Source organism: Neolamprologus brichardi, chromosome 11 (assembly GCF_056152115.1).
Source record: "Neolamprologus brichardi isolate AB-2024 chromosome 11, ASM5615211v1, whole genome shotgun sequence".
NCBI classification, from domain to species: domain Eukaryota; kingdom Metazoa; phylum Chordata; class Actinopteri; order Cichliformes; family Cichlidae; genus Neolamprologus; species Neolamprologus brichardi.
Window position 1 is genome coordinate 16,371,079 of NC_142114.1, and position 19,918 is coordinate 16,390,996.

At 43.6% G+C, this 19,918-nt stretch overlaps 1 protein-coding gene across 3 annotated transcripts; it reads left to right on the forward strand.

The window, feature by feature from the left end:
• Positions 1–1,192: 1,192 nt before the first annotated feature.
• Positions 1,193–19,424, forward strand: rusc1 (RUN and SH3 domain containing 1). Of its 3 annotated transcripts, none has more exons than XM_006804864.2 (12): positions 1,193–1,301; positions 3,791–7,102; positions 9,160–10,050; positions 11,149–11,271; positions 11,371–11,447; positions 11,877–12,051; positions 12,372–12,477; positions 13,770–13,816; positions 14,815–15,335; positions 15,429–15,673; positions 15,816–15,983; positions 16,992–19,424. In XM_006804864.2, the coding sequence occupies exons 2-12, from the start codon at positions 3,910–3,912 to the stop codon at positions 17,155–17,157; spliced, it is 5,712 nt and encodes a 1,903-aa protein (XP_006804927.2). In that variant the 5' UTR covers positions 1,193–1,301; positions 3,791–3,909; the 3' UTR covers positions 17,158–19,424. The 3 variants fall into 3 exon arrangements, with proteins under 3 accessions (XP_006804927.2, XP_006804928.2, XP_087704346.1); XM_087848220.1 differs by having other exon boundaries at positions 1,269–1,377; XM_006804865.2 differs by lacking the exon at positions 9,160–10,050.
• The last annotated feature ends 494 nt before the right edge of the window (positions 19,425–19,918 follow it).

The following is a 19,918-nucleotide window of genomic DNA, read 5'->3' on the forward strand; positions in this document are numbered from 1 at the left end:
CTCAAGCTCCTCCAGATTTGATGGTCTTCTGGCATGGACCTCGGTCTTCCCGACAGATTTACAAAGTCAGGGCTTTGTGCAGACCAGTCTGTAATGTTCACTTTGGCCGTCTGGAAGCAGTTCTTCAACAGAGGCAACAAATGTTTTAAGTCACTGTCACCTTGGAAAACAAAGCGATGACTGCTTGAGGTTTTCTTTCAGAATCTTCACATATCCTTATTTCTTTGTGATTCCTTCCACTTTCATGAGATTCCCAATTCCGAATGCACTGAAGCATCCCCACCACGTTGTACCCCCAATACCTTGTTTCACTGTAGGGAGGGTGTTCTTTGGGTTGTATTTCTCTCCCTTCTTTCTCCAAACATAAGCAGCATCCCTACTCTAGTTTCAGCTCATCTGAGGAAAGCACTCAGCATACTTAGCATACTTTAGTCTGACTTCAAAATTTCTCGCAGTTTTTCTTTCCAGAGTGTTTGAAATCTTTTGCTTCCTACGTCTACGAGACTTGGTCTGTATTGTGTGGCTCCCTTTGAATTTCTTGATGATACTTCTCACTCCAGTTCTTGACACTTGGATACGCTGTGATACTGTTTTATATCCATCTACTGCTTTATCAGCATGAATAATTCTTTTTCTCGACTCATAACTGATATCTTCTGTTTTTGGCATGATTTTTACTCAAGTGACGGCTCAAACCCTTGTTGACATTTTTATACTGTGTTTAACTTGGAGGATAACCGTCAGCTTGAGCTTTGAGCACTACAAAATAATAGCATTTCATTGCACAGCAGTGGTTCATGATATAGCTCAGTAAAAAGATCAGTTTTTCAGCGGGCTAATAATTTTGGTCATGGTATTTGTTTCTGAAATAATTTTGTTATTATGTACAAATAGAAATAATTTTGTGTGTGTGTGTGTGTGTGTGTGTGTGTTGGGAGAGGATAATAATTTTGTCCTTTTCTATATGTATTTAAAATACAGTTAAACGCAATTAAATATGACCTTTTTATATGAGTTAATTTTCTGTTAAAGTAATCACCAAATGCATAAATCATGATAATTGGGGGGTGAACACTTGAGACTCATTATTTTAAGAAGACAAAGCTAAAAAGGACTATAGATTAACTGAATGTGATGATAAGGCGAGGGGTAAGGGGTGTGGTTTGATCGGGGGAGGTGGGGGGATTTCTGGATGCTCGCGAGAAGACAGATGCTGAGGCTGTTCGAGATTCACATTCTCACGGACTGGGGATGTGAGAGAGCCCGACGAGATGGAGACCTTCATCCATCTTTATCTGAATGTGAGTCAAGTGCATTTTTTATCAGCTTTATCGTGCATGTAGATGTCTTTCAAGCGAACCTGCATGGGACGATCGGGTAAGAAAATCCTCCTCTTACCCCCCTGAGACTGCGTAGGATAAGACAATAAATTCCTCTGTTCGCGGTGGCATTTGTCGGATTAGATAGCTTTGCGTAAATACGCAAATAACTGTTTTGTCTGTTCTAATTGTAGTGTGAAAATGATGGTTTTTGTCTGAGTTGTAATAGGGGCGTATGGGCCCGTTTATCAGAGCGATGCGGGTTGGAGGTACTCCCCTCCTCCCTCCTCCACCCATCCACCCCTGTCTCCATCAGCTCTGTGGGATCAATAGATACAGGGTTAAACTCTGAGCACAGGACGGATTGCATTACATATGACGGTATGCTGTGTTTTATATTTTATTTCAAGGCTTAGTTTGCTAAGGGCCATCCCGACGGAGGCCCAGCAGTGTAAACAGGCACTCCAGTGATTTATATTCTTCAGTGATGTGAAGGGCACTGTGGAGGAATATATGAGCAATAGCCTTCAGTAGATGGGCTTTTAAAAAGCAGACTGGGTGTTGTTCTCTACCGCTGAGTGATTATTTCATGCTCCACTTAAATGTATGTGTGTTTTCTTTGTTATTTACGATTTGTTTCTTTTGATCCAGATTTCCATGAATATCATAGCCCAGTGAAGACGAGCATAACTGATGACAGTTATCAGACTATAAATTAGCTGACAATTATTATTACAAGGAGAATCATTTCATGTGTGTGGGTGGGTGTTTGAATAGTTGGGTGTTGTGTGAAACCAGCAGATGAAAGGAGCCGTGCAGGTATCTTGCAGAAGCACTGCATACAAATAGAGAAGCTCTAAAAGTATCTATTTAGCTGCAAGATTGCAGGAATTAAGTATTCGAAATTTTGTATGGAAGACACCACCTTCTGTATTACAGTATTATCACCGTTTGCATCATCTCACCATTATGACAATGTAATTTTTTGTTTATGTGGATATTATTATTCCCAGGGACGCTGGAGCTTACCCCAGATATTGTAGGGTTCACTCTGGACAGGTGCCCAGATCTGAATAATATTTTTGATCATATTAATAGTCATTTTAAGCCCTAACATATAAAAAGACATTTTATATGTTAGGGCTACATTTTTCCAAACACATAAGTCCCAGCTGTGGTCTTTAGATGTCTCAGTACCTACCATAGTACCTCTAAATCTTATTCCTAAGGTGTCAGAATATTTAATATTTTAATATCTAAATATATTTATATAATATTTAATATCTAAAGCTGTCAGAATATTTAATTTTTGGCTTTAAAAATAATTCTGCTAGTCTAAATAATAGAGCTACTTTTAGCTGCTCTCTTAGTCACAAGGGGCCGACACAGTGAGTAGCTCTTCATGTTTAATTTGGCAGATTTCCTTCCAGGATCAAACCGGAAATCTTTCATTTTTTAGGCAAAGATGAAAACCACTGCCACGTTAGAGAACCAGTTTGCCAGTATAAAAAAAGTCTAAAAAATTATTTGCATTTTTTCTCAAGAAAAATTCCCTTTGATTTGTATCCACAGCATATGGTCAGGGCTTATCAATGATGACTAAGACCTCACAGGGTTAAATGATTATTTGATTATGACTCTTGCTGATTCACTTTCAGTGAAATTGACTGCTGGAGAGGCTGTGGGATGGAAAGAGCAAATCTTTTCCATATATTTTTGACGATAGGACAGAATGGCATTCGAATATCCAGTTTTCAAATCTTATATTTAAGTACCATCACACCGGCTTATATATTTCTATCAAACCTGCGTGTCTGTAATGATTCTTGTTTGCTCTGCATGTGTTAGCAGGTTTGTTTGACTTACTGCAGGAAAAACTAACCTTTATTTGACCTGTTTAAGATGAATATATTTGATAAATGCTTGAAAGGATGGAGTAAATAATAATAAAAATTCAAACAATGTAAACCAGACTTTGTGTGAAAGTGTACAGTTATAATTTAACACCCTGTTACACAGCAGTGTAATATGCTGCACCTGGTTTTAAATATTTTATTTGTTTGTTTGTTTTTTACTTTTGGTTGGTTTAGCATTTATTGTTTGGATTGGTATGCTCACCTTTAATACTAAAAGAAAAATTCCCACCTCAACACACACACACACACACACACACACACACACAGAGGAATTAAAATTAACTACTAAGAGTTCTCAACGTATTTATTTTAAGGGGCAATGCTTAACAATGTGCTACTCTAACTGTGAGTCACAGTGTGTGACTTCCCGGGCTGTGATAATTACAGAACAGAAAACCCCCAAAAGCAGTTGCCTTTTAATGAATAGTCTCGATGATGGGTTCGCTTCAAAGCTTAAACCTAATATGCAAACATGTGTAGAGTAAGAATTTGCTCTGCAATGAGCAGAAGCTGCTCATATTTGTTATTCACTGTGTGTCTTCTTTGATGTTACAGGATCTCGGGAGTCACGCCAAGATGTGACTGTCACAGCGCGTCATAGTTTGGAGGCTCTACAATACTTGTTTCCATAGCAACAGAAATATCAGAATATCCAAAAAAGTCCTATTCCCACAATGCAGTCCTCTCAGCCGTCGAAACCGCGGCGCTTTGACGTCAGCAGACGGACCAATAACTTAGCTGCACCAAAGTCTCATGGCCCTGGGTTTCAGAGGGAGGATAAAAACATGAACACAATCACCACGCCGTCCCCACGCCGGGCCACCAAGGGCCCCACCGCTCCCTCCAGGACCAGAGTGGGCGTACAGCCTCGAGCTCCAGTAAGCCAGTCCAGGTTAAGCTCACAGAAACAGGGTTCTACTGTCTCTAAACTAGCTAAACCCAAACCCAAGAATGCCCGTGCATCTGCAGCAACTCAAATTGTACTCGCAGCGGATCCGCCTCCTCCGCTTCCCTCGGTTCTTCCTGTTGACCCGAACTGCAACGAGCCGAGCCTCCCGTGTCTATGCTGTGATGGCCGATCCCCACAGGATAACAACAGCATGTTCAACCACAACCACAACAACAACAACACCATCTCCCTCAGACATCAACTGCAGCTACCGCCTCCACCGGCCCCGATGCCCCTGAGGCAGGATGGGACCGGGGCCAAGGAGCAGGCACAGGCAAAGGCCCAGATGGAAATTTCTGCCTGCCCTGCTGCCAGTCTGGAAAATGAAGAGAAGATTTCAGATGAAAACACTGAAGTAGACAATAAGAAAAATGCAAAGGTGGAGGAAGATGATGAGGAAGAGAGCAGCGGGGATATTGAGATTGACGATGAAGAGGACGATAACGATGACGATGAAGATGATGACACCCTGGTCCCCTCGTGCTGCGACTGTCCCCCCTCCCTCCTGGAGTTCTCGCTCTCTTCTTCTACCTCCTCTTCCTCCACTTCCATCAGCTCCTGTTCTGATCTGGAGTCTGACTGTGCCGATCAATCTGCCTCCATCTGCTCTTCCCAAGATCAAGACAATCTGTCCGTCTCTCTTTCCTCCAAAGACCACTCTCTCCCACAAGGCCCTGATAGCAAGCCTCCTGCTCGCTCACCTCCATCCCTCCCTCTGAACCGAAATCCCTTCTGTTTAACATCTCATTCCCCGAGTCCACCTTGCTCCCCAGATGAGGGTTACCCTTCTGCGCTTGACTCACCTTCCCCTGACTACTTAGGAGTCAAAGATGATTCTGAGGTCACCAAATTAGGCTTGCTTGACTTTCTAGAATCGGTCGGAGAATTTGGGAAAATGGAGCGGTTCAGCCAGGTGATCCAAGTGGCTCGCTGGGATCTGGACGGGGAACAGCACTGGGATGTTCTGCGGGATCGCTTAGATCACCTGGATCGTTTGGAAAAGGTGAACAGGGAAGTAAAACTGACCTACATTGCCAGACTCCACGAGAAGGGACTTGATCTTGGAGATCTGGATGAGCAGGACCTTTCGGATGTCATGGATGAAATGGGCAACATTGACATTCCCTGGAAGCTGTATAAAACACATGATGGAATGATGGGAGAATCTCAGGAGTTTTCCGATGCCGGGGTCGACTTAACCGCTCCGTCAGACTGTGAAGATCCCCTTGTTCCAGATTCCCTCACACCTTCCCCTGTTGAACCGCCACCAAGACCCCCAAAACCTCCAGCGCGACATGCCAGTGTGAGCTCGGACCTCCACACCTACATAAATATCAGCAGAGAGACCACCTCCATCGCTGTTTCCACCTCTCCTACATTGTCTACCTTCTCACCTAACTCCTCATCCCCCACATTCACCACTTTTAGGTGTGAGAAATCCCTACCTTCATCTCCACCATCCATTCCTCCTCTCCCTGCTTCTAAGCCAGTTCCTTACCTCACGCTGTATACCACCCCTTCTCCACCTCCCTCTATCCCCACCCCAACACCTCCTATCCCTCCACCTCGAAAGCGACACCTCGCACGGAAGGAAGCGCAGCGCCTCGCGGCTCTTCAAGCCGAACAGGAAAAGACCCCCATGTCCCTCCCCCCACCTACCACCCGCCCCCCACCACTCCCTCCTCCACCTGTTATCTCAGTCTCCTCTTCCTCTCCTCCTGCCATACCACCTCCACCTGCGCTGCCTCCTCCACCATCCTTCCACGCATTGGATGTAGAGATTCGGAAACTGCTCATGCTTGCTGGACTTACCCAAGCCGAGCTCCTCAAACTCAGCCCTGAGCTTGGTGTCTGTGTCGGGGGGTTAGAAGACGAGGGAGATGGAGATAATTTCATGAAACCTAAATCTCTGGAGTCACAAGAGTTCAGTCTGCGGTACAGAGAAGAGGAAAGTGAGCCTGACACACAGCTGGTGGCCAGAGATCAATGGATTGGCACTGAAAAGTTGGAGGGAGATCAAAAAGCAGATATAGCTGAAGAAGGCAAAAAGAAAGAGGAGGGCAGAGACGCACAGAGAACAACGTCATTTACTGAGATGGCAAGGAGAAGGAAGAAAAACACTGGCTTCGCATTCGAGCAGTACTACAGTTTAAGCAATACACATGAAGATAAAGCAAAGAATGTGAGCTTTAGAGCTTCCCGTTATTCTGCTGAGCCACCAGAGTCACCGCCGCCTCCTCCTCCCCCTCGCCCTCTGCCACCCATTCCTCCATGTTTGCCATCCCTCAAAGTCAGCACTCTGCCCGCCAACTCTGAACAACCCGAGCGTTTTGATTGGCTGATAGCATTCACACCAGAGTGTGAATCCCCACCACAGCTGCCATCCATAGAAAAGAGAAAGGCATATGTGGAAACCCAAAAGAAGCCCAATTCATCAGGTACCTCTCCAGGGTCAGCTCCAAAGGTCACAACCTTTAAAGAGTTGCGTTTCCGCAACAAGAGCTCCTCTCCTCCGACTAAGGTGATCATTGAGCCCGATCCTGACCCCACAATAATCACTCCAGATCCAGATATACTCTACAACTTAAAGTGGAGGAAACATAAGGAGGGAAGTGATGGCAGCCAGTGGGAGTATACCTCTCAGGCTCAGGCCCTCTTCATGCAGCCGCCGCCAGCCCTCACCTCAATGGCTGCTCTGCAGGAAATGCTCCAGAGAGCTGATAAGGAGGGGGGGCAACTAGAGTTGTGCCCATCACAGAAGATTGGCTGCTCAGTCAGTGACAGCAGCCTGTGGACCTTGGACAGAGAGTGGGAAGAAATTAAGAAGGACGAAAAAGAAGGGCAGGACAAACTAAAGGAGGAGGTGGAGGTGAGAGGACAAGCTGATGGAGGACGGACTCTTGAATCAAGAACTTCAGGTGAGTGTGATTTTAATGGTAGTAAATTGGAAGTTATATTCAATTACACAAAGTACATTCCTGCCTGTGCATGTGCATAGAAGAAAGTAAACACACTACAATAAGTCAGAGCAAATTGGATGCGAGAAAAACAGATCTGGGACGGGCAGATGATGGAGAGGAACAGATGGGGAAAAGGCACACTCACAGTCATCTTGCTCAGTTCTTCAGTGATGCACAAATAATATCCTTTGACATTACAATGAAAAGAAACAGAAAGCCAAGGGAAATGAAAAAAAAGTACACTCATTTGTGGAAATGATAAATGGAGCCACGGAAGAGAGATGGAGCGGGAACATGAGTCACTGAAAAGGATGATGCAATGATGTGATGGCAGGGGATAAACAGGGTGATTTTAGATAGGGCAGTAAGAAATGTGAACACAACAGTAAGAGATGGAAGAATATAGTGAGGCTAGTGAAGGTAATATGAGGAGAAAGGGGAGGTTGGAAACTTTCCAGCCAGTATTTCCTGTACGGGTTATCAGTGTGTGATGTCATCACAGACTTATTCAATTATTCATCCACTCTTCAGATTGAGGGGGAGAGGAATAATGGAGCTCACTACCTTCCTCACTTTAAATCTGACTTTTTCCTGTTTCCTGTTTTTGTTTTTTTCTTTCTTTGTGGGCATCCGGAAATATTTTCCTTCTCCCCTCTCTCTCTGCTTCTTTAATCGTTTTGAATCCCAGTTTTGGGACATTTATATGTTTTTACTTATGCTGTCTCCACCCCAACACCCCACCCTTTGCTCCCTGGAGCAGCACAGATAGCTCAGATCAGGTTACGTAGCTCATATGGTCCTACATTAGGCTACATTAAAACTAAGTTGTTCATGTACAGCAGGGTATTTAAAACCAAGACTGGATTATTTTTTCTAAACGATTTATAGGTTAAAAATTTATAGGTTAAAAGTTTCAGATCTTTTTTCAAAACTACTGCAGCGAGGTAGGTTTGGGGGATAGGTGTATACACCTTTAAGAGCTGAAGGGGTGGATCTTAGTACATGGACCAATTACTGCCAGCCAGGTTCAGAAAACTAGGAAGTATCATGTATTTGTTGCAGTTCAGACACAGCTCAAGTCTAACCAAGGTATGGTTGCTTTCTAGCTCCTTTTTTAGTTTAAGGTCAATACAGTGTAACGAGAGTCGGGGTGCCACTCTGAATTTCCACAAAGGCGGGCCTGATGATTGAGCAGAAAGGAACAGAAATCTGTTATCTGTTGACTGACTCAGCAGTACAGTTTTTGCTGTACTGGTGGAGAAGGGAGGGGTGGTGGGGACGAAGGTAGAGAGAGATAGAAACTAAAAGCAGAGAGTGAGCAAGAAGGTGATCCGGAGGTGATGACAGCACGCACTGCAGTAAAGTACAAAACGTTTAGCAACACCAGTCACTGACTGTGGTTATCACTCATAACTCTCAGGTGTCAAACAGAAATCTGATGTCACAAAGAAAACGTGGATTCTTAACACGTGTTGTAGTAGGATGACTCTTCAGGAATGGCATTTTAATTATGATGAATTAAGCGAGTGAATGGCAGACCGAGTCCTTCTACCGTGCAGCTGTGAGACTGCTCCGTAATTATTCTTTTACAGCCTCCGTGTCATTTCCTGTGATGTCAGACCCCTCCTAAGCGAAAGACTGTGTTTATTGCTCTTCATAAATCAGCTCCATTGACTTCCATGCACCGTCGGTGTGTAACTGTCAATCAGACGTTTGACTGGAATAAATACTGCATGGTGTTTTGAAGATGACTGCTAGAATACACATGTGCATTTTTTTCTCTCAACAGACACTAACATGTTCTGCATCTCTCTCTCCTTCCCATTTCTTTGCCGCCTCTTTCTTACTTTTATCTTCCTTGTTTTTCTCACTTATCCATCCCGTTTGGTTTGTTTCCATTCGGTTGTCTCCATTTTGGCATCATCGCTCCCTCATTACCATTTATGCTTGTGCGTCTGCCCTCACCATCCGAACTCCTGCACTTTTTGGCCTTGTTCTCCCTTTGAACCAAGCAGTTTCCTCACCCCCGCTCTCCCTCGCCCAGTCCTCCCAACCCTACTTCCTCCACACCGCTATCCCTTCCTTTCGCCCAGGCTACTGTTACTCCCACCCCCTTGCAGATCCCAGGCCCCGCAGTCATGTAGGCCAAGGGCCCACAGACACACACAGAAACACACGGTGGACTCCTGCTGTCCACTCAGCTTGTATCCACAGAAATGAATCGAGCTCTTTTATAAGCTCTGGGTTTAAAGATGAATCCCCGGCTGCTTTTGGTGTAGAGTCTCCACGTGACTGTGGGGATAAGTTTAAGCAAAACACACATTCAGCTTACCAATATAACAGCGATCCCAAAACCAATGAAAGGGACTTTGCAACTGACTCAATCTGCAACCTTGACTCCCTTTACCAAAGTGATTCAGAGAAGCAGAATGATGCCAACGCCGTGTCTGTTAGCAGCACCGCTGAAGCTCCAGATTGCACCACACCGTATAAGAATATTGATGTTATGATGATGTATTCAAACAGCATCGGTGCTAGGGATTCGATGTATTCAGAGAAGCGCTCACTCTCACACACAGACCAGGTCAGCATCAAGGCTAGGACATCCAAAGATCTCCCTCCCCTCCCCACCTATTACCTGTACCACCCTAAGAACTGCCCTCTTCACAGGGGGGCTCCCCCCCGCCTCTCTCCTATCGGAGCCCTCTCCCCTCCCCATCGCTCCGGAGCACCCCCTCCCGGTGCAGCAGGCTCCTCCCTCAGCTCCCCGCTTTTTCCTCGCTCGCACACCTTGCCTGCCCTCGCTGCTCCCCTCTACTATCCAAACCTCTACCCTCCTATACCGCCCAGGGCGCCCCCCCTACCCCCAAAACTCTACCAGGCTCCTCTGCAGTCACGCGTGGCGAGTAAGATCTCTCTCTCTCCATACATCTTACACTTTTTCTCCTTGTCTGACATCTCGCTTGCATGTCTGTCTGTCTCTCTGTCTGTCTCTATTTCTGTCTCTCTTCTCTCGTCTGGATGTGGTGGCCTACACGCTTGTGTCACCTATGGCCCCGGGGGTTTGCAGATTTGAAAGAACTAGGTAACTGTAGCTGTTTTATATATCAGAAGGCGCGTCCCTGTAGGCCATCTGATACGTCTTATCTGCTCTGTCCTTTCAAATCTGCAAAGGGCCTTCAGAAGGGTAACAGCTGTTTCTGTCACAAGGTGTCTAGAGTCACTCTCGTCACTGTCTCTCTCTCTCTGTCTGTCTTTCCTCACCTGTCTGTCTCTTTGTCCCGATGTTGTTCTTGTTGTCTTTTTGTTTTTGCATGGTATACCCAAACAGACACGTGCATTTCATGCAAAGCGAACCTCAAGTAGCTGCTCGATGATGATGTGATGCTAATAAATAAATAAAGTTTTCATTTTTATTTGTTCTGTGTTCGGTTAAGATCCCCGGCATCCTGTCCATTGTACACATTTGCATTTATCGATCTAGTTTATATAAATACATTTATATAAACAGCAAAATGTACTTTACACCTACCCTTTGCACATGGATGTACTTTCTTCTGACCTGGTTCTTGTGGTAGTTCCTACACTTGTTTGTTCCTAGCTCTGCAGTTCCTCCGTGTATGCCTATATTAAGTATGTGAGTATTTGTATAACTGTGTTTGTGTGAGTTGAGGTTAATTGCATGGGATCCTGTTTAGCCCTGAAGCAGACAAAAAGTTGTGTTCGCAGATCCAGTTGTGAAAACCTCATCACAGTAATCCTACAGGATGTGCTCGCTCACTGTTTGTCGTCAGCAGTAACGACTGCTTCCATCTGCTTCTATCTGGCTTCTTCATTGCTTAACTGCTCCTGCTAATAATGCTAATATTTTAGTTGTTTTGTTTCTTTTGGTGGCAATTCTTTTTTTTTTTTAAGTTTGTTAATTTGTATTTTTTTTTAATCACTTGCATACAAAGTAATTGCGATATATATTTATTTGGGGTTTTGTTTACCATCGCTGTCAGCTGTTCGCAGTGTCTCATTCGCTGGCTCTGTGCTGAAGACAGACACACCCTGGATGGGCGAGGATGTGAAGCATCCAATGAGAGGTCTTGGCCTATCCTCTCTGTGCCTACAGGAAAAGAAAGGTGGGGTTGGATGTACATGTGCAGGATGTGCGTTTGTTTGTCTGTGCACTCTCTTCTAACCAGCTTTTTTTTTTTTTTACACCCGGTTCTCCTCTCTAGCCCTGGTAGGCGCAGTTAGTGTGGCAGTGGAAGCCATATTGGCCCAGTTCAGTTCTTCAAGGACTGTGGTTCAGAAGGTCAGTACCTGCTGGTTTGATGACAGTAGCTAGAAGGACTGTGTTAGTCATGTTTTTTTGGCTAAACGTCATGGTGTATTAAATTCATTGTTTACCTTTGAAAATATTTCCCCTCTTCCTTCTTCTTTTGACCATTGTGTGCCTTCCTCCAGTCTTCCTCAGTTAACAGGGTACTAGAGTATCTTAAGATAACCCAGTTTCTTAGTCACAAGAATTTCTTTGTCAACTTGCCGCTTACTCACCACCCAAATCGTCCCTCATTACATCATGTTGATCATCACCACACAATCCCCCTTTTCCACCCCTCCCTCTCTCTTTGAGTCATCCTTTTCATCTTCTTGTCCAATCGCTGCACATCTTCCTCCTCACCAAACACCCATTTTTTCCCCCCCCAAACCGTGCTCCCTTCCTTTCTTCTCCTCTCCTCAGGCCTTATCAGGAGACAGCGCTATAAATCCATCACTGGGCCGTCTGGTGCTGCAGTGCCTCTGCCCCGCCCTCCACAGCTTGCTGACTGATGGCTTGAAACCCTACCAGAGTGACCTGATTGCAGGCAGAAGGCCAAACTCTGCTTGGAGTCTGGTCCAGGCTTCAACCAGGGCAGGTAGCATATCATGCATCATAGCCGTGGATATTAAAAATCAGATATTATCCTGTTGTTCCTCTTGAGGTTTGGTTTCCTGGTTGATAGTGATAAACTCTGCAATTCGTCTGTCTCCATGTTTCTCCCACATCAGTTAATACTTGTTGATTTTATCGTCTAAAATGCTGAATAAAGTGAACACCAGGACACAGATATTGATTGGCCTACGAGTGCCAAGCTTCACAGCAATTTTTCACTCACTTCTGTAAGGTCCTTCATTGATCTCTCTCTCTCTCTCTCTGTGTGCATTTTATCCTCTTCCTCCCAACCGATCTTCCAAGGTCCTAAAACTCATGCCTTGTTCAGTCTGCAAGTTCGAGTTGGAGAGCTACCCCAGCTCAGACAGAGCAAACACAGGTTCAACGCATTCCTCCTCGGCCTACTGAAGTAAGCAGTGGCTATTAACAATCCTTGATCTCCACTGACGACTCGTTTAAGAGCACGTTATTCATTTTATTATTGCACTCATAAGGCCAGATTTACTAATGGTTCTGCGCAACCACAGAACCCTTTTGTGGCATTCATTTTACCTCAAATTGCAGTAAATTGAACATAGAAAAAAGACTTGTTATATTTTGTGCCTGGTGTTGTTGTGATAGTTGCATTAGCAGTGTTCATTTATTTGGAATGACAGGATACCAGTGTGAGTACGTAACGACATGGGTGGATGGGTCAAAGTTGTGAGTGCGTGTAAAGGTTTGGCTACATCCTGTAACTCTTCGCTCGGTCTTAACTCTGCACGCTTAGATCTGAGCTCCACATATTTGTGGTCCGTAGTAATACTGGTATTTTGATGAAGTGGAGCCTAACTTAACCGAACTGAAGTGAACTGAAGGAGGAGAGTCCTGATGTTAAATAGGCAACAGAGTTATATTTTAGAGTGGGCTGATGGTTTTCAGTGTTTCAGGCATTTAGTCTCATTTCAGTTTGTTTATTTATTTTTGCTTCTCTCTATCAGAGCTGTTACATACCATATTGGAATGTGGAGCTGAAATGAAAACGGGATCTTTGTTAATGTGTTAGAAAAATGTCTTCATCTTACAATATGTAATATCGACTGAAATAAGTATTTAGCGCTTCATACAGCCTGCAGGAAACAAAAAAGCAGATCATGCACTTACATAGCGGCACAGTAACAGTATCTTCAATAAGACACCGACAATAAATAGTGATTTGTGTTCTCCTACACATGGTGCAGGTCAGCTGTTACACATAGTTTGTAGTAACGCAGCTCTCGTCTGCGCTCCACCTGAGTCTCAGTCCTGAGGTTCACACTCAGTCTTCAGTCATTTCTAACAGTGGAGTTCAACCTTATATTACAGATATTGTCTCTCCTTATCATATCATTTTCCTGAATTCTCTCACTGTTTTCAGAGAGAAACACTTGAGTAAAACCTGTACTTGCACTGTATTACTACACCCTCATCGAGGCTGCTTGTTTTTAACCTGCTAATTTGTGCTGCTCTTGCAGAATGCTGAAATCAACTGCCTGCATTCTTGTTTATAAATTAGCACATTGTTAGTAGATCACCCACATAACTTTCCACTCCCATGGGCGCATTTTTGTATTTGGTAATTTGCTCCACTTAGTAAATCCGGCCTAAACTGCATAATAATTTCTGTGCACGTATCTTCTTTGTATCCTCGTTACTCATCTTCTTTCTGTTTTTGTCTCGTAGTACCAAGCTTCTTGACTTCTGGCTGTCTTACCTTCAGTCTTGCAGTGGTAAGTTTTCCTCTCTTCTAGCAGTTGTTGCAGTTATGAGCAGGGTGCAGTTTGCCAGGGTGGGGATGCAAATGCAGGGGATTTTCCCCTCTCTGATAAATAAATGAAATAAACTCAGAGTATCAGGAGACCGCTTGCCTGATCAGTGACTTCAGAATTTCCTGCAAAGGTGAGCTCCACGGCAGCTGCTGTGACGGGCTGATTGAGAAGAGCAGTCACGCGTTCATGTAAAAAGAACCTGTCCACAGTTCAAAGGTTAGAGCAGGTGATTTGCGACACTGTAAGACGAGGTTACAGAAGAAAACAGGAAAGTGTTGAGAGAGAAAGGGGGAAGACACTCAGCAAAGGGCTGTGGGTCAGACTCAACCTGTCCCACCGAGCACTGACCATAGCATATGTGGTCCCCTGCTGGGCAACCAGACTCATTTTTACACATTTTTTAACTCTCAAACTCGAAGATCTCCAATTGATTCAGTAAATGAATCATCCAGAGAGAAGGAAAGCGAAGCACTTCAGATGACGCGGGAAAGCAGAAAAAGTCTGTCATCAACAGGCTGTTTTCTTGATGTAGGTATGTGCTATACAGGACTAATTAATATTTTTCAAATGACCAGCATTTTGTTTCTGTTGAAATTTGTACATATTTCTTTTAAAATATTGAAGCTTAATGGCAAAATACTATTAATTGGATTTGGAACTTTATTCTTGCATGTCAAACCTTTTATATGGCTGCATTTGATCGAGAGGTAAACATTAATATTTCTCTAGAGGCTGTTAATATTCCTCATATTAATTTCATTGAAAAAAATTCATGAGAATATTCTTGTAAAAGCTGTGGACATGTGTTTACGTCCTGAATTTGTTTAGTTGGATTCTGTAAACGTTACATTGACAGCAGCGATAAATGCCATTATTTTCATGTCGTGGTGCAAATCTGGTTACAAGCATGAATGTAAATACTGAAACTGACCTCTCTCTCTCGCGCTCTCTTTTCTCAGATGTGCTGGAGACCTATTACCAGCCCACCTCTTTTATGCGTCTGTCGCAGGCCACCTGCCAGCCTCTGTTTGAGGAGCTGCTCCTTGTGTTGCAGCCTCTGAGCCTGCTCACCTTCAACCTCGACCTGCTCTTCCAGCACCACCATTTAGAGCCAGAGAGTCACAGGCCAGAGATCCCCAGCCCCCCCTTTCCGGATCCTGGATCCCAGCTTTCAACAAATGAGACAGCAATAAATGGGTCTCAATCCAAAACTCCAGACAGCAGATACAGTGAAAGCCTCTCAGAAGTAGACTTTGGAAGCCCAGATCATCAGGCAGCTAAAGATGCTAAATCATCACCTGTGACTAATTCAGATAATGGAGGATCGGCAGCGTCAACAGATACCAGTTTTGGACCCATAAAGGCTTCAATCACTCAGGAGGAGACGAGTCCTCAACTGTTGTGGGTCCAGGAAAAAGAAATTGAAGATTTGCCTCCTCCTAACGTTGAGGAAGACAGCCTCGCTCAGCAGGCAGGACAGGTAGCCACAACTGTTCAACTCCTCTGCCTTTTTATTCAATGATGATTGTGTGATTATGCAGAAATTAATTTATCTGTTTTTTCTTATTTACAGGTAATTCAACAGGGATGGGGTGCTGTGGTGCGCTGGGGAGGCCGACTGAGTCACAATCTGGCTGAGTTGAGCCTCTCTGCAGTGAAGAAGGATGAGATGAACACAGATCTGCCAGATCTCCAGGCTCAGGCAGGAAGCGACTACACTCCAGTCAGCGGTAGTACTCAGGTTCCCTGGGGTCTGGGCCGGCTCTTTGGAGCCTCCAAAACTCCCACCAGCCCGACAGGTCACACACAACCAACCAGGTCAGTCATTAAATATGTAATAGTTATTATGTAGTCTAGACTACAGAAATAGGTTTTACTGATAATCAAATCCTCTGTTGAAGACAATTGTCTGTGACTCATGTCTGTTTGTAATTTTCCAAGTTTCTGTAATTTTCCTCAGACGTCCCTCTCAGTGGTTTGCACCCGGTGTCACTGCGCTGACCCGAATGGTGAGCAGCAGCTCCACACCAATGCTGAGAAAGATCCCCGAGACTCTGGGAGAGACCGGATCAGAGTCCGAGAAAGATGTCGACACACTGGAGATGAAGGACAAACCCAGACCACTCAGGTACAGCAGACATAAAGTGATGGCAATGATGGATAAGGAGCAATGACACAGCATTGCTGTTTTCTCACTGTTGCTGTTGCAAGCGCTGATTCTGTTTCCAAGTTTTAAATACATTTATATGACCTATATTGGCCTTTATAATGTAGACCAGGGGTCTCCAACTCCAGTCCTCGAGAGCTACTGTCCTGCAGCTTTTAGATGCGTCCCTAATCCAACACAGCTGAATCAAATGGTTGGATTACCTCTTCAGCACACCATCAATTTGGCAAAGGTGATAACAAGCCATTCATTTGATTGAGGTGTGTCGGAACAAGGATGCTTCTAAAAGCTGCAGGACAGTAGCTGTCGAGGACTGGAGTTGGACACCCCTGATGTAGACTGTCTTTGTTAAGTGAATGGTAACATCTCAAAGCCCAAAACTGGCAAAAATCAGATGACAGCAGTGTAATTTTGGGTCAGACCTTTACACAAGTGGGATCCTAGTCTGCATATGAAAGATAGATCCAACTTCAAGGTATGAGTAGTGATACCAAGCTAGTGCCTCAAATCTGCATGCTTTCTTCTCATCTGAGAAGCCCCATAGTTTACATGCCTGTGAGAAAACAATTGACCCGTGATATCAGTAAGTTGTCCCAATGATTTTATGGTCTCAATCGCTGGTTTCAAGTCAAATTTTACATTTCCGTCCAGAGTAAATTAGATGATAGGGTTTGTCTGCCTTGTGAGTGTGCAGTGTCCTCTATTTTTCACCCAGATCTGTTTTCAAAAGACTAACATAGTCACAGTGGGTGACACAGTTATTTTTATGTCTTTTCTTTTGCAAATCAATATTTTTCCCCACTGATAAGGGTGGCAGGGGTTATACCAGAGACACCAGAATAGCTGTTGTTATCATTCTGAAGTCTTGTAAACGGTGACTCATCCCGTCTGACATCATACGCTGACGTTACTCTTTGTGGCTGGTGTAAACGTCGATCACTGCGGCTGAGACAGTGTCTTCTGTCCCAGGTCGGTGCGAACGCTGTGTGACCACGCTGGATCCGGTTCCGAGCTCAGCTTCCGCAAAGGGGAGGAGCTCGTGGTGTTAGGAGGCGTCGATCAAGACTGGATTCGCTGTCGTCAGGGAGACAAAGAGGGGCTGGTACCTATTGGCTACACCTCTCTCATCATGTGACCATAACTGCTGCACTTAATCAACACTAAAAAAATCAATAAATAATTATAAAAAATATATATATATATATATATTTTAGGTGAGTATTGAGAGGTTCTGGTAAGGCTGCACTACTCTGAAAGGGATATTTCACACAGGCTCGGTTACAGTTTGAGTTAAGGGTATAACACCATCTGTTGTGCTTTATGTGCATCAGAGGCAATCTGCAGCCCCCCCCCTCCCCCTCCTGTTATGAACATATTGGAGCTTTTCCCATCACAATCATTTCAGTTTGGTAGTGTTCAACTAATAGATTTTAGCAGCAGGAATTGAGCAGATGGTGCGAAATAATGACTCGACTCAAACTTGGATCATTTCAAACCAGAAGACCTTTGATCCTCGAGTGAATTATCCCTTCAAATGCCTTTTTTCTCCATTTCCGCCTTGCTTGCCGGCCGCTGATCTGAAAGCGATCGCCAAAATTCTTTGCAGTCTGTCACACTCGAGTGCGTTCAAATCAGCGGCTATCTGTCGCAAGGAGGCGGCGGTCGACAGCCTGGCTGCAGGTCGTCGAGTGAGGAAAGCATGTTGGAGTAGTGGGCCGTAGCTCCTGTTGCATACTGCGTAGTAATGTAGTGAACTGTAGCTGTGTAGACCCGTTCTATTGACCTTTTACCCTTATTGACCTCTCATCTTTCTCACCTAGTTTATGTGTGTTTGACATGTTTCTGCTACTGTATTTGACTGTATAAATATACATATAAAATATATATATATATAAATATATAGCTATATAAAACGAGATTGATATTACCAAGATAGATAGAAAGGTAGATAAATATGAGAAAGTAGCAGCTTAAGGCTGCAGCCGTATTGATGGAGTGATTATTCATCTTTACATTTGCAACAACACGAAGCGGATGTCATACATGCAAATACAAATGAATATGTGTTTATTTTAAGTATGCAATCCAGTATCTTCCCTATTGTGCGCTTTATGTATTGCCATTGTCATCATATTCATAACATGATTAAATTTAGCTCATACCTTTTAAACTCTGTATGCACTGTAATGTACCACGAATGCTCTGAATGAAAACATCTTAGATATCCCACAAAGTTATAGACGACAGCGACCTGTAGCCAGAATCTCACAGAGCCTCCGTGGGTTTTAGCAAAAACCCTCACAAAAGTCTGCCCCGCTTTCTCGGCACTGTCTGAATTTCAAATGAACGCAGTGAGAAAAACCCCAGATGTGATGTCGATTCATAAATGCTACAAGTCTGTGGGTTTGGTGGCTGGTCTTCACCTCGTACCTCAGCTTTTGTATTTATCTTAACCCCATGTTTGCCGATCATAATCATTGATATTAATGGTAGTGGTAGCAGTGGAAGTGATTTGTTTGTTTTGTTGTTGCTTAAATGAAAAGAAAAAAAAACCTGTTGTTTTGTGTCACATAATTATTAGTTATCTGTATCTATGACTATGCATATATTTAAATGCGCAACTAAAAGTGTGTTTAGTTTGTTATAAAGTCGATTTTAATTTGATGTTATCATGCAAGTGGAAATCGGAAGCATAAAACGATAAGTGCTTAAATTAAAAAAAGAAGGAGCGCGATTTTTAAGCGGCCAGGAAAGGCTAACGCTAAAGGACCTCTATTCAATCAGCAGGAAAGTTCCATTGCTATTGATCGATCAGGGAAAAGATCAGTTCTCCAGAGTTTCAGTGTAGCATGCGATTGCTGGCAACAGTCCAGTAGCATTAACTTAAACCAGTGTCATAACTCATTATCAGGAAAAAAAAAATGCCAACACAAGTGATTAAAAGAAATAAAAGAAACAAAGTCTAGATACAGATAAAATATCAGTAGACACGTTTAGTTTGTTTCTTTCCGATGTGAGATTACAAATGCATTTGTTTAAAAGCTATTTATTTATGGGATGTATTATTTATTGATCTTGAGGTTTCTGAAAGGAATAGCTCGCTAATTATCCGGGTTTTTCGTGTGCGAAAATGCACGCATGGCCGTGTGTATGTGCGTGTATATGAAGTGAAAGCAGAGATGAGTTCGAGCACTTCTCTGTCAGCGCATCCTGCACTTTCACTTGTGTGTGTGAGTGACAGTTAGTTCTGTTCCTCCCTCTCCTCCTCTCTGGTGTCATGTAGCCCGTAGACATCCCGTTGTCCTACTGTTGCGTATAGAGTGCCCCTCTAGTGTCAGTCACTGTTCAGCTCCTGCATGTGCTTGTTTGTAAATACACCAAATAAAATATGTATAAACCAAACATGATCACCTGCTGGAGTCATTTTTTTTGCACTATAGTTCATGTAAAATCCCCTATTAAGCCAGAACCTCAGCCCTATACTGAAGAGAACCTGTTTTTGTGTTACAATGGTGGATGCTCAAAGTAAACATGCTAAAGTTTAAAATAATGAGATTATTTTATGTGGAGGTAGTGAATGAGCCATATTCTCAGTTCAGTCAGGTTTTTCTGGATCTTTCTTGGATCTTCATGTTGTCATGGAGAGGGGATGCCCTTAATTAAGACATCTCAGGGACACAGCTCTGACTGTGAGGACAGCAGTCCATCTAAACAAGGTCCAGTGTAAGATAAATAAGGATTATTTTGAACTATGAGCCATGCACTTTGCATGTTTCTTAATATCAATTACATTTCATTTATTTGTTGATGTCTGAAATGTGCAAGATTACAGAGGAAATGAGGAAAGCTCATAATGTAGTATCCTGTAAAATCAACAATAAAAAAAAACAAACACG

Excerpts from the sequence above, each read along its gene's own strand:
- rusc1 (XM_006804864.2), top strand. The coding sequence starts at position 3,910 with ATGCAGTCCTCTCAGCCGTCGAAACCGCGGCGCTTTGACGTCAGCAGA. Across the intron at positions 12,052-12,371 it reads CCAGGCTTCAACCAGGGCAG|GTCCTAAAACTCATGCCTTG; the intron begins GTAGCATATCAT and ends CGATCTTCCAAG. Across the intron at positions 13,817-14,814 it reads TTACCTTCAGTCTTGCAGTG|ATGTGCTGGAGACCTATTAC; the intron begins GTAAGTTTTCCT and ends CTCTTTTCTCAG.